Below are 14,149 nucleotides of genomic sequence, written 5' to 3'. Positions count from 1 at the left end.
CAGCACTACTTCCACACAATTAACGTCCATCAAGTACAAAATTAGTTGTTCAAACTGATCAGACATTAATTATACGGGTTTAGTACACTAAAAGGACAATTGCAGGGTATTTTTATTAAGCACATTAATATGTACATGTATTTGCACTCTTCTTAGAATTAAATAAATCGTTTTTTTTGTGTTTTGTTTCATTTTGTTTTCAGGCAGTTTAAATTTTTTTTAGTACTGCAGTTGTAAGGGAAAATTTGTTTAGTTTTTAAGTTATTTGTTTATATTCAAAGATTCCACAGAAGAAAGTTTTACACATTTAAAATATGTAAATGACGACCGATTGATCATTTTAGAGGGTTCGATACCTTTAATACTGTAAGATTAGTTGGAAGTCACCTTAACCAATGGTTCACTAAGACATACTTCATTTCCCTTCTGAAACCACAGCCTCGATCAGCTTCTTCCTTCCTTTCATACGCTGAGGTTTAAAAATGCCTTTAGTGAAAGCTCCGCCCACCTTCAGAACAGGAGCTCCAAGCTCAAGGGGCAGGGAGAGGAGCGTCCTGGACCGCCTCTGCTATTTAAGCACCACACCCTTCACACCCTCCATAGCTGGGATCCTTCTGCACAGCATCTGAGATCTGCTGATCACTCAAGGTAAGCTCAAAACCTTTCCCTTCAGCTGGTAAACCGGCACTTTATTCAAATAAATCAACATTCATAAAGCAAATCAATGTTCTCTTTTAACTTTCTATGGTATGAAAAACAATATATTGTCCTAAAAGGATCTCCTTTTCTCATAACACGAACAATTTTGCATGCAAGTCAACCAGTTTTCTAGAGAAAGGCAAGTTTTAAATGTTTTAAAACCATAAGGTTGTGAGAAACGCCTGAGACACGGATGGATCTGTCTTACTTGCTGTAAGGAATTTTCCCAGCATGCCCTCTCAAGGGTGTGTCTGTCTGTTTGCTTAGGTTTTACCAGATGCTGGGTTTTAAAATTACTGTTTACTGGTGCTGTTTTGGTCTAATTACCTAGTAACGGCATCATACGTAATGAGATATATATAAGTCACCATTTTTTTTTTTTTGCAATGGAAGTTAATGATTTGATTAGAAGTGAACTGTAATGTAGCAGCAAACTGCCCAGAACTGGCCTTTCTTGCAGTATCTCGTTCATCTCACAGTCTATTTATTTGATTTTGGCTCAGTCTTGACTCATTATGGTTGGATGCGGCGTTTTTAAGTTTTTCTAAACTCAGGACGGGGCAATAGAGCGCTGTTCTCTGAACTGGCATGCCCTCTGCAGTTCTGCATTACGTAACTCTGTGAAGCATGTGACGGACGCTCAGAGTCTCCTCTGAAAGCCGAGAGAAGCGATGTAAATCAGATGGTTTTGGCTGCTCTCCACAGGAAGTCCAGGATGTCGATGATACAGGAGTACTTAGGGCAGCTCACTCTGCAACTGGGCGGCGTAAGTTTTCATACAAAACAAATGATCTGCATTAAAGATGAAGATGAACTATATACAAAATGAATACATCATCACATTGTTCGTCTCTCTAGGGGGAGGACACACACCCTACTGTGGTGCCGGATCCGAACTTTGATCCAGATAAGGACGCTACCAGAATCGAGACCGCTATCAAAACTAAAGGTAAGAGAGCAGCAGAGCTGGAACCTGTTGAGCTCATGAGAGCTTCCAGATGCATTTGTGACATCTTGTTTAAACTTGTAATCTGATGATGGTCACGGGCCATTAAACAACAATAGGCATTCATGTTTGGTTGTGTGCTCTAACCCGGCCCGTCTTTGTGTGCTGTGCCCATAATGAGGTGAAAACCGTCCAGAACGGGCAGCAGTGGTAGAAGTGAGTCATCATCCGGTCTGGAAGAGATCGAAGCGCTTGTGGAACATTTTCAGCATATTTCCTCCCCCTCAATGACTCTGTGCTGTGTTTAGCTTTAGAAACTATCAGCTAACATTTGCAAAGGAAATATCGCCTGCATGAACGATGCTTTTTAGCAAACTGTACAAAAATATCCACAGAAAAATTGCATAATTTCTAAGAATTTGTGATTTTTCTAACAGTTGTTAGAAATTTTTTTTTATGACCTTAGCAATTTTTTTCTTTATGAAATTGTAAAGTGATAATTTGAGCATACGTAGTAATATATAGAGAGCCTTACATTTGGAGTTTTGTTTTGTTTTACGTTATATTAAACAAAATTGTGAAATAATGTTAAAAAAAAAAGAAAAATAAACAATCTTGGCTTTTTATATTATAATATTTTTATTAAGAGCTACATATATTAAGTATTTTATTAAATAAAATTAATACAAATATTTTATACAAATGTGTATAAAAATAAACAAGTCACAAATTATATTAAAATATTTTATATAGATATAAAATCTAATATAAATATTGATAGATATTAAAATCTATAATAAATCTGTAAAATACACCCACACACATACACATAAGATTCAAAACTACAAAAAAAACTTCATAAATATTTTTTAAATGTACTAAGAAATCAATCAAAAATCATATTAAATTATATAAAAACATTTTAGACCAATAGATCTTTTTAAGTATGTACTTAAAAAGTAATGTGACATTTTAATTTAATAAATAACTAAGCAAATAAAAATAACATTATTTGTTTTAGGGGTGGATGAGCAAACCATAATTGATGTCCTCACCAAACGTACATATAACCAACGGAGAGAAATCGCCTTCGCGTATGAGAGGAGAGCCAAGAAGGTCAGTGTACTGTATATATCATGTGCTTCTATATTAACGTATCCTTGTCCATTATTTGTCATAATAATAATCATATTCATCTCACTTTCAGGATATGATCTCGGCCCTGAAGGGGGCGCTGTCTGGCTCTCTGGAAACGGTCATCCTGGGCCTCATGAAGAGCACTGCGCAGTACGACGCCTCCGAAATCAGAGCCTCCATCAAGGTGAACGCAATATGAATGACTTTGAATTGAATTTGTATTGCGTAGATGAAGTGGGAGTGAAATCTAGACGGTCAGAAACCTAATGTCTGTGTGTTTGCAGGGTCTGGGAACAGATGAAGAGTCTCTGATTGAGATCGTCTGCTCTCGAAGCAAAGCTGAGCTCATGGAGATCAAGAAAGTCTACAAAGAATGTGAGGATGGGAGTATAGAAGTGCTCTTATTAGGAGCTTGAGGCCGTGGTGTGAACTGTGTGTCTCATTGTAGTGTTCAAGAAGGACCTGGAGAAGGATGTGTGTGGAGATACTTCAGGAGACTTCGCTAAACTCCTGCTGGCTCTGGTTGAGGTGGGTCTGTGTGCTGTGTAACTAATATGTGTCTGAATTAATATCCTGAGTGTATCTGTCACTTCTCAAACCGTGATGTTCCACACCAGGCCAAGAGAGCCGAGCCCAGCTCCATCGTGGACCACCCGAAAATTGATGAAGATGCCAGAGTGAGTTCCTGAGGTTTATCTCTCATTGAAACATTAATGAATCAATATCTGAATGTAACATTTAGAAATCAAGCATTTATTAGAGCAGCAGTGTTTTAAAAAAATCTTATCCTAAATATTAAACTTCAGTTTATAAACTTATATATATAATATATTCATTAACTTTTATATAATTACATAAAACTAAAAACTAAAAATTTTTTATGCAATTTATACTATTTATTTAAATATTCATATTTTAAAATTAGTTTAAAAAATATAAAATACACACATATAATGATATATATATATATATATATATATATATATATATATATATATATATATATATATATATTATCAAGTACAAGATTTATAAATTATATATTTACAACAATTACATGTTATTTATATATGTATTTGCATTAAATATATAAAACTTTAAAAAAATATTTTCATTTAAACAAATTATTTATTTATTGAAATGTATTTTATACACTATTTGTTTACGTTTACTTTATTTTTTAAATATTCACTTTTATGCAATTATATTCAAATACTCAATTATACTAACAAAAAAAACGAACCGTTTAATTATACGCAATGTATATAAATGATATATTTCTGAAAAATTATTATTCATAATATAGTATTCATATATTATTAATATACTATTAAATTCATTAAGTAAATATTAAACTTTGAAATGGCTTAGTGGTAGCGCATTGCATTAGCAGAGCAAAAGGTTGTGGGTTCAATTCCCAGGGAACACGTTTAGGTAAAAAATGTGAGCCTGAATGCACTGTTAGCTTTGGATAAAAGTGTCTGCAAAATGCATAAGTTTACATTTTTAATTTATAAATAACTTTAAAAAAAAAAAAAAATATATATATATATATATATATATATATATATATATATATATATATATATATATATATATATATATATATAATTTTTTATTTATTAATTAATTTATATATTTATGTATAATTCGTAAAGAAATTACTTCTTTATAGAAATGATTTATGCCTATTCCATTTATTTACAACATTTCCATATTTTCGATCTGCTGTGCAGGCCCTGTTTGAGGCTGGAGTCAAGCGGAAGGGCACTGATGTGAAGTGCTGGATCTCCATCATGTCCGAGAGAAGCATCCCTCACCTCCAGAAAGGTCTGTGAGCCTTTTAACCCTTCCTTCCATCCCTTAAGATAACACCACACATATTATTATTATTATTAATGTGATTTTTGTGTTGTCTTTTGTAGTGTTTGAGAGATACAAGAGCTACAGCCCCTATGACATGCAGGAGAGCATCCGCAAAGAGGTGAAGGGAGATCTGGAGGTGTCCTTCCTCACCTTGGGTGAGATTTCTCTTTGAACCTCCACTTTCTATATCCTGTTGAAACAGGAAGTTAGAATGAGATATGACGAAGTCCTAGTCTGTTTTTGTACAGCTAGCCATTAGCCTTTCTCTTACAAAAGTGAACTATGGTTTTATTATACTGAAAGAGTAGTACATTTTTTGGGGCGTATTGAATACCATTTGTATAACCACAGTTTGTAGCAAAAGTTCATAGCATGTTTGTTGTTGTTGTTGTTGTTGTTTTTAAGTAAAACCATGGTGAATTTTCAGTGTTATCCTTGGACCTAGATATCAAGCGAAAACAAAGACGACAGTTTAAAAAAAAAGAATGCTGGAATAGGACATACATAATAAGTGTTAGTGAAAGCCAAAAACACAACGAATGACTTATTAACAAGTTGCTAATGGAAGCTGGTATTTGGACTATCTTCCACTCAGTCATTAATATTTTGCTCGGCCTTGCTGAAAGAGATGTATAAATGTTAAGTTTGACGGCCCATGTTAGCGAATATTTTCTAGTTTAGAAGTTTGGGGAAGCTACTATTAGCTCAGCGGCCGAGTCTAATCTCCGAATCTTGTCTTCCTCAGTTCAGTGCTTTGAAAACAAACAGCTGTATTTCGCCAACAGACTGCAAGACGCCATGAAGGTAACACACTTTATTCTTTCATGGGCTTGGAAGCAGATCTTCAAAGGATCTGCTGATGTTTCAGACCGTGTCTTGCAGTGGAATTGCATCAGGCGCTTCTCTTATAACGGTGCGCCGTTCTGTCTTTTAGAGCAAAGGGGCGAAGGAAAAGGTGCTGACCCGGATCATGGTGTCCCGGTGCGAGGTGGACCTCAAGAAGATCAGACAAGAGTTCAAGGCCCATCACGGGAAGTCTCTGTACCAGACCATTGCTGTACGTTCCTCTAATATTACTGTACGCCAATGTATACAACTGATCCTATGTACTGATTTATATCTGTGTTGAATTTCCTCAGGAGCACACAAAGGGAGACTACCAGAGGGCTCTGTTGAGCCTGTGCGGTGGAGACGATTAAGAGCACGAGAAGGACATCCATCTACTGTGCCTGGCCTTCAATATAGTCCCTGCCCTGCTGCAGCGTCCTGTACACACACACACTCACTTAAACAGGAAATAACCACGTGCTTCCTTTAAGAAGTAAGAGCTAAATGTGCCTTATATGGTTTCATCGACCTTTAGAGACAGAATCTGTCCAAAAAAAGTGAATCTGAAAGGATGTCGGTGGCTTTCTGGAGTTTCTTGCACGAAGAACATTCACTTCTTTCACAACATACCCCTTTCTATACGACGAAATAAAAGAACAGAGACCATTCATCTCTGCTTCAGTTTTTTGTTCTTTCTTTATTTCCATGAAGAGCTTCTAACAACTCTATATTGGTCGTTTTTTGCATTTAAATTATATTTAGATACAAAGACCTCTCAAAAAATGTTTTGTCATTTAAACCACATTTAACATTTATAATATTGCTTGCTTTGTCTTTTTTTATTACTTAAAATGTTTAAATTGCTAGAAATTACTAAAATTACTAGAAATAAAAAAATTAAAACAAATGCAGGTCAAATGCATTTTTTTTTTTACATTTCTAGTTGTGTGAATTTTTTTTCAAATATGTAATGTGTATACATAATGCAATTACACACACACACACACACACACACATATATATATATATATATATATATATATATACACATACATACATACATACATATACAGGTGCTGGTCATATAATTAGAATATCATCAAAAAGTTGATGATATTCATTCATTACATGCAGACTAATATTTCAAATGTTTATTTCTTTTAATTTTGATGATTTTAACTGACAGCTAGGGAAAATCCCATATTCAGTATCTCAGAAAATTAGAATATTGTGAAAAGGTTCAATATTGAAGACACCTGGTGCCACACTCTAATCAACTAATTAACTCAAAACACCTGCAAAGGCCTCTCAGTCTAGTTCTGTCGGCTACACAATCATGGGGAAGACTGCTGACTTGACAGTTGTCCAAAAGACGAACATTGACACCTTGCACAAGGAGGGCAAGACACAAAAGGTCATTGCAAAAGAGGCTGGCTGTTCACAGAGCTCTGTGTCCAAGCACATTAATAGAGAGGCGAAGGAAAGGAAAAGATGTGGTAGATAACCGCACCCTGGAGAGGATTGTGAAACAAAACCCATTCAAAAATGTGGGGGAGATTCAAAAAGAATGGACTACAGCTGGAGTCAGTGCTTCAAGAACCACTACGCACAGATATATGCAAGACATGGGTTTCAGCTGTCGCATTCCTTGTGTCAAGCCACTCTTGAACAACAGACAGCATCAGAAGCGTCTAAAGACAAAAACGACAGGACCGCTGCTGTGCTGAGTGGTCCAACGTTATGTTCTCTGATGAAAGTAAATATTTCAATTTTCTGAGATACTGAATTTTGGATTTTCCTTAGTTGTCAGTTATAATCATCAAAATTAAAAGAAATAAACATTTGAAATATATCAATCTGTGTGTAATTAATGAATATAATAAACAAGTTTCACTTTTTAAATGGAATTAGTGAAATAAATCAACTTTTTGATGATATTCTAATTATATGACCAGCACCTGTATAGTAAATACTGAAATTACTTCAATAAGTATAAGATAGAAAATAAATTATTTAGAAAACTACAAAGAATGGCTGTATATTTTTAAATGTTGCATGTTTGCACTCATTTAATAAAAAATATAAGTAAATAATAATTATAAAAAAATTAATTTGATTACATTATCTAATAGAATGACATTTACAAATATTTCAAATTTAAGAATAAAAATATAATTATAATATATTAAAACATAAAAATTAAAGTTGTTTAATTGTTGTGTAATTTAAATAATTATAAAAAAAATGATTTCATTCAATTATTAAATTACTATTTCATGAAAACGTTATTGAAAATAATTTATTAATCATTTATTTTGGCTTGAGTGCTTTATTTAAAGACTATTACTTACTACTCCCCCCCCCCCCCCACACACAGACAATAAATTAGTCTTAAACCATATGAATGAACATTAATTCATATCTATTGCTTTATCACTCAAATTTATTTCTGTTTTGCTTGAAATGTGTTTGTGCCCATTTAATTTAAAATATAATTACAAAAAATGCTACTTGGTTTATATTTTATCTAGTGCTGGGCAACGATTAATCGCGATAAATTGCTTCCAAAATAAAAGTTTTTGTTTACATAATACTCTTGGAGTCTCTGGGAGGGGTGCTGGACAGTGCTCCGACTGGAGACTCCGTCGTTCTACTGGGGGACTTCAGCGCTCACGTGGGCAGTGACAGTGACACCTGGAGGGGCGTGATTGGGAGGAACAGCCCCCCTGACCTGAACCTGAGCGGTGTTCTGTTAATGGATTTCTGTGCTAACCACGGTTTGTCCATAACGAACACCATGTTCAAGCATAAGGGTGTCCATCAGTGCATGTGGCACCAGGACACCCTAGGCCGGAGGTCGATGATCGACTTTGTGGTCGTGTCATCAGACCTTCGGCCCTATGTCTTGGACATTCGGGTGAAGAGAGGGGCGGAGCTGTCATTGTCGCTGCGGCTGCTCGGAGCTGTGGCCGTAAGGTCTCCGGTGCCTGTCGAGGCAGCAATCCCCGAACCCGGTGGTGGACACCAGAAGTAAGGGATGCTGTCAAGCTGAAGAAGGAGTCCTATCGGGCCTGAAGGCTTGTGGGACTCCAGCGGACTCCAAGCGGACTGCAGCCCGGGTAGTCGTGGAGGCAAAAAATCGGGCCTGGGAGGAGTTCGGTGAGGCCATGGAGAAAGACTATCGGTTGGCCTCGAAGAGATTCTGGCAAACTGTTCGACGCCTCAGGAGGGGGAAGCAGTGCCCTACCAACACTGTTTACAGTAGAGATGGGCACCTGTTGACCTCAACTGGGGATATCGTTGGGCGGTGGAAGGAATACTTCTCAATACTTCCTCAATCCCACCGACTTGTGTTCCTTTGAGGAAGCAGTGGTTGGGGACTCGGAGGAGCATTCGTCCATCACCCGGGCTGAAGTCATTGAGGTAGTTAAAAAGCTCCTCAGTGGCAAGGAGATCCGCCCCGAGTACCTCAAGTCTCTGGATGTTGTGGGGCTGTCTTGGCTGACACGCCTCTTCAACATCGCATGGCGGTTGGGGACAGTACCTCTGGACTGGCAGACCTGGGTGGTGGTCCCTCTTTTCAAGAAGGGGGACCGGAGAGTGTGTTCCAACTATAGGGGGATCACACTTCTCAGCCTCCCTGGGAAAGTCTATGCCAAGGTACTGGAGAGGAGAATTAGGCCGCTGGTGGAACCACGGATTCAGGAGGAACAATGTGGTTTTCGTCCCGGTCATGGAACACTGGACCAGCTCTATACCCTTTCCAGGGTGCTGGAGGGTTCATGGGAGTTTGCCCAACCAGTCCACATGTGTTTTGTGGATTTGGAGAAGGCATTCGACCGTGTTCCTCGCGACATCCTGTGGAGGGTGCTCTGGGAGTATGGGATCGGCGGCCCCCTACTTAAGGCTGTTCGGTCCCTGTAAGACCGGCGCAAGAGCTTGGTTCGCATTGCCGGCAGTAAGTCAGACCTGTTCCCGGTGCATGTTGGACTCCGGCAGGGGTGCCCTTTGTCACCGGTTCTGTTCATAATTTTTATGGACAGAATTTCTATGCGCAGCCAAGGGCCGGAGAGTGTCTGGTTTGGGGCACCATACGATTTCGCACCATACGAGGCGGCCGAAATGAGCTTTCTCCGTCGGGTTGCTGGGCGCTCCCTTAAAGATAGGGTGTGAAGCTCAGACACTCGGGAGGAGCTCATAGTAGAGCCATTGCTCCTCCACATCGAGAGGAGCCAGCTGAGGTGGCTCGGGCATCTATTTCGGATGCCTCCTGGCACCTTCCCAGGGAGGTGTTCCAGGCACGTCTCACCGGGAGGAGGCCCCGGGGAAGACCTAGGACACGCTGGAGGGACTATGTCTCCCGGCTGGCCTGGGAACACCTCGGAAGTGCTGGAAGAAGTGGCTAGGGAGAGGGAAGTCTGGGCGTCTGATGAATGGAAGATGATGGATGGATGGATAATATATGTGTGTGTATATATATTATATGTATAAAAAGACACACATACAGTATATATTTTGAAAATATTTACACACACACACACACACACACACACACACATATATATATATATATATATATATATATATATATATATATATATATTTAATATATAAACATTTTTCATGTGTGTGTGTGTGTGTGTGTGTGTATATATATATATATATATATATATATATATATATATATATATATATATATATATATATATATACACACACACACACACACACACACACACACACACACACAAATAAATATACAAAGCACATACATGCAGTATGTTATGTACACAAAAACATTAAATCATTGCCCTACACCAATTTTATCCAATGGAATGACATCCTTTTTATTTACTTATTTATTTATTTTTAAATGGGCCTTAAATTTTAAAACTAATCCACAAGGGGATCAACTGCAAATTTTAGATAAAAAAAAAATTAAATAAAAGAAAAGCGTTGCTTTGGACCCATATTTATAGTGAAAAGCTCTATACAAATAAATATACTATTTTTTATCTCATTACAAATACATAGAAAAATTTGTTGATTTATTTTAGCTTTAGAGCTTTAAAATTATTTAGATAATATATTGTAATAATATTAATTATTTTATTTTATTTTTTACACATACCATAAATGAGTCCCATATTTCTGCAAATCTGCATATTTGTGTTTTAGGAAGGAGGCCTTCACAAGGGATTCACCAAATATGCGGTGTTATCTGGCATCAAAAAGTTAGTAAACCCCCTGCCAGAGTCTTTCTGGGCTTCTGTGAGTTGTAAATGAGTTTTAAGAAGTGAGTTGCATTTCAACTGTATTTCCACTAGAGAGCGATAGAGCCACAGCTCACAGCCGGAAACCATCTGCAGCTTGCTCTGGGATTACTTTGATGTTTGCAACTGCCTTTTTAATGATTATTTTATTATTATTATTCATTAACAAATACTTCATGTTTGATCTCCTTTGGAATTACCATATTTTATCCCTTAATTTGAAAAGAAATTAAAAAGTGGTAACTTACACATTAGAAGAGCGCGTTCCTGGTGTTTGAGATTCTTCTAGGGATAGAATTTAAATATGCTCTACATACATGCATCACATATCGCCACATAAAGGCTTTAATTACAAAACACTTTCCCTGACTGGATACTTGATGAAATCGAGCGTCGTGTTTTACCACCCAATCATTTCCATGATAATCACCCACGGCATATTGACACGCCTGAGCCAGTCCATTCATCTCGTACATAATCGGCCAACGACTCAATGTCATTCAGATGAGAGTTTCCTCTCTGGATGTGCTTTATGAGAGCAATAAAATAGTTTTCACGCTGCCTCCTCCTGCTCATTCTTTGGCGAGGAGGCTTTATTTAGATGTTTTAATCATCAGTGTGTTTTGCTGTGTTTGTTTGGTGCTAATTTTTTAATTAAAAATGTTAATTTAACCTCCAGCTAACTTGATTAGCATACCAGAAAGAGGTTCCTCCACTAGATCTTTCCCCTGTTTAGTTTGTGGTCTCTGAGGGTGAGATCCGCTGAAGAGTTGACAATGCAGTTCTAACGGCCCCGGCAGGCCTCATTCCTTCAGAGAGAGAGAAACCTAATGAGAAAGAAATGTTTGGAGGAGGAAGATGAAAAAAAAGGGCCTAGATGTCTCTCACCTCTTAATGGACTTGTAGATCTGGACGGACGTTGTTTTCACATAGATATGTTTCCTACATACAGAAAATAAAGCAGAGAGGAAAAATAATGCATTAAGAGAAACAGATTATTTATTATGTACTTAAAAATGTGTTAATAAAGGTATAGAATTTGTTGCATGGCATCGTCTATATTATATTACGTTTTTTAATTATTTTAAAAATCTTTAAAGATTAATTAGAAACAATGCAGGTTGTTTGTATAAAACAAATTGTGAATTTCTAGCGGTTTTAATATTTGATAACATTACATCATTACTTTATATGCCATATTACATAATGCATATTTAAAATATATGCTTTTATTTACCAAATATACAGAAATAAATGTATTTTAGAGAATAAAAAAGTGTGTGTGTGTGTGTGTGTAGGAAACTATGCAAATTATGCAAATAAGTATAATAAATAAATATAAATTATTTATAAAGGTACAAAGAATCAGTGTATGATTTGAAATGTTGTATAGAAACAGATTTTTATTTCTACAATTACAGTTTTATTAAGCTAGCCAAAAAAAAAAAAGAAAAAAAAAGTTTACCTGAAAGATAATCACACTTTTTAAGCCAACTATGTACTGTTCGTAATTTTTCCAAACCATAAATAAAAGAAAGATTACTAGAGTACTTTTATTTATTTAGTTTAAAATATTAATATATATATATATATATATATATATAATATTTAATTCAGTGAGTTAAACTTGCCATTCTTTGTGGGATTTACAAAAAAAAAAATTCTAAAACATTTTCTTTTTCCATTTTAAAAGGAACCACTGTGCCCCTGTTTCACTCGAGGACAAAAATTCCTTCTAAAGTTTATAAGCCTTAAAATTTATTATCATTTTGTGATAATATTGATGAGGACATTACCCCTTTGTGCTGTTTTATGTTTATTGCCAATAAAAGATAAAATACAGAGTAAAGGGGGTTAAAACAGTATTTTGCAAAGCAGGCCTGAGATTTACATCCCGCTCCAGTGACAGATTAATTTCTGTGTCATAAAGAGGAGAGTACCTCTCATATTTTTTCTGTTTTATGTGGATGTACAACATGCTGTTCTTCTCGAAGGCTGGCCTACAGGGACCCGCCATGAATCCGGAGGCAACTCTCTCCCGGATTGAAACGACGCAATTTAGCTCGGCAAACGCTGGCATTCAATCATTCAGATAAGACCTGGAGCCCATGAATGTCAAAGGGAGACCACAGCACCAACAACACGGCGAGACTTCGCTGGAAACACGCCAGTGTGGGAAGAGCAAATGACTGACGTTTTCAAATGGCAAGGTGTCAAGTATGTTCAAATATGATTACAGTAATCTAAGTGTTCAGCGACAGAGATTTGACTGCAGATCTCAGAGTGAAAACAGTATGTGTAGGCCTGTTTTCATAACGTCCCGCTAACACGAACAGTGATTTAGTAAAGCAGCGTCAATAAAATTCTACTGTAAAAATATAAAATTTGCACAGTTTTACTGTAGCAATAGTGAGCATAGTATGCTAGTATGCTATTCTGTGAGTAGCCAATGAAACGGCACTCGGTTGATTCGTCGCTACAGTTCTCTGTGTGAATACCCCTTAAGAGAGCACATCTGTTCAGACACTAGCAGACAGCGGTCCTCATGAATAAGGAGTTGTATAATACAGATTTTGTCCTCTCTTGTCGTCTCTATTGATGCCCATGGCCTGCCTGACTACTTGTGCAGTGCTGGGTATTTAATTATGGACTAAACAGGGGGAGTTCCTAGTCATAATGGTACAAAGTGTGCATGCTTATCAGTATATTTGTGTGCATGTGTGATCCCATGTCCTCCAGCTAGCAGTCTTGCTGCCGTCTTGTTCTCTGGAAGACTGTATTTCCACAGGCTAGGCCAGAAGAGCTACTCTGCATCCTCACCAGCTACCTAAAACACAAGCAGTCTGAGAGCACCAGAGTTTGATTAATATTTCCTTAATTCTCATTATTTTCTGTTTCGGAGGTCTCGGCTGTCCCGTGGGTTCATTAGTGCTGTAGTCGGAGGTGCGTATGGTAAACAGCGACCCCAGCCTCTGTACTCTACCCTCTGGGCAGACGGGCTCCGCTGAAGGACTGACGTGTTGAGAGGTGGCCCGTCTCCAGCAGACGCTCTCTCTCTCTCTGGATGGGAAGACGAGGCTGGTGCCTTTGGTGTTGTCATGACAGCTTCCTTTTATGAGGCTCAAACTCAGACAACAGAGGAAGTCATTCTGTCACTACGGCACAGGATAGGACTGAAACAATAGCACTGGAAAACACTGGCAACCTTTCTGTCTCTGTTTAATGTTGCTGGCTGCTATTAATTAGTTACTCATGGATGCATCTTCGTCATTTATTAGTTCAAATGTGGAAATTAGCTATTTGTTCGCATTCTTATTTTCCTCAATGGCAGTTGCTTGGCTGGCTAATGCAGCCCTCACATTATTTGACCTCGATGTCACCATTTTGTTTCATGTGTGTG

The 14,149-nt window shown here is 37.3% G+C and overlaps 1 protein-coding gene across 2 annotated transcripts in view; it reads left to right on the top strand.

Moving 5' to 3' along the window:
- Nucleotides 1–522: 522 nt before the first annotated feature.
- LOC128013988 (annexin A2) overlaps nt 523–14,149 on the top strand; it is a 327,457-nt gene continuing 313,830 nt past the window's right edge. The window contains exons 1-13 of one of the 2 annotated variants that reach the window (XM_052597207.1): nt 523–648; nt 1,405–1,465; nt 1,558–1,648; nt 2,667–2,761; nt 2,853–2,966; nt 3,067–3,157; nt 3,231–3,310; nt 3,400–3,459; nt 4,519–4,612; nt 4,708–4,803; nt 5,394–5,452; nt 5,583–5,705; nt 5,788–6,146. In XM_052597207.1, coding sequence (XP_052453167.1) covers nt 1,415–1,465; nt 1,558–1,648; nt 2,667–2,761; nt 2,853–2,966; nt 3,067–3,157; nt 3,231–3,310; nt 3,400–3,459; nt 4,519–4,612; nt 4,708–4,803; nt 5,394–5,452; nt 5,583–5,705; nt 5,788–5,847 — 1,014 coding nt within the window. In that variant the 5' untranslated portion in view covers nt 523–648; nt 1,405–1,414 and the 3' untranslated portion in view covers nt 5,848–6,146. Of the gene's footprint in view, nt 649–1,404; nt 1,466–1,557; nt 1,649–2,666; nt 2,762–2,852; nt 2,967–3,066; nt 3,158–3,230; nt 3,311–3,399; nt 3,460–4,518; nt 4,613–4,707; nt 4,804–5,393; nt 5,453–5,582; nt 5,706–5,787; nt 6,147–14,149 lie in introns of those variants that run through there. The other variant, XR_008183471.1, reaches the window with a different exon arrangement.

This window comes from Carassius gibelio, chromosome B25, assembly GCF_023724105.1.
Source record: "Carassius gibelio isolate Cgi1373 ecotype wild population from Czech Republic chromosome B25, carGib1.2-hapl.c, whole genome shotgun sequence".
Lineage (NCBI taxonomy): Eukaryota > Metazoa > Chordata > Actinopteri > Cypriniformes > Cyprinidae > Carassius > Carassius gibelio.
The sequence above is the reverse complement of the archived record's forward strand: the minus strand, read 5'-3'. Positions and strand labels throughout refer to the sequence as shown.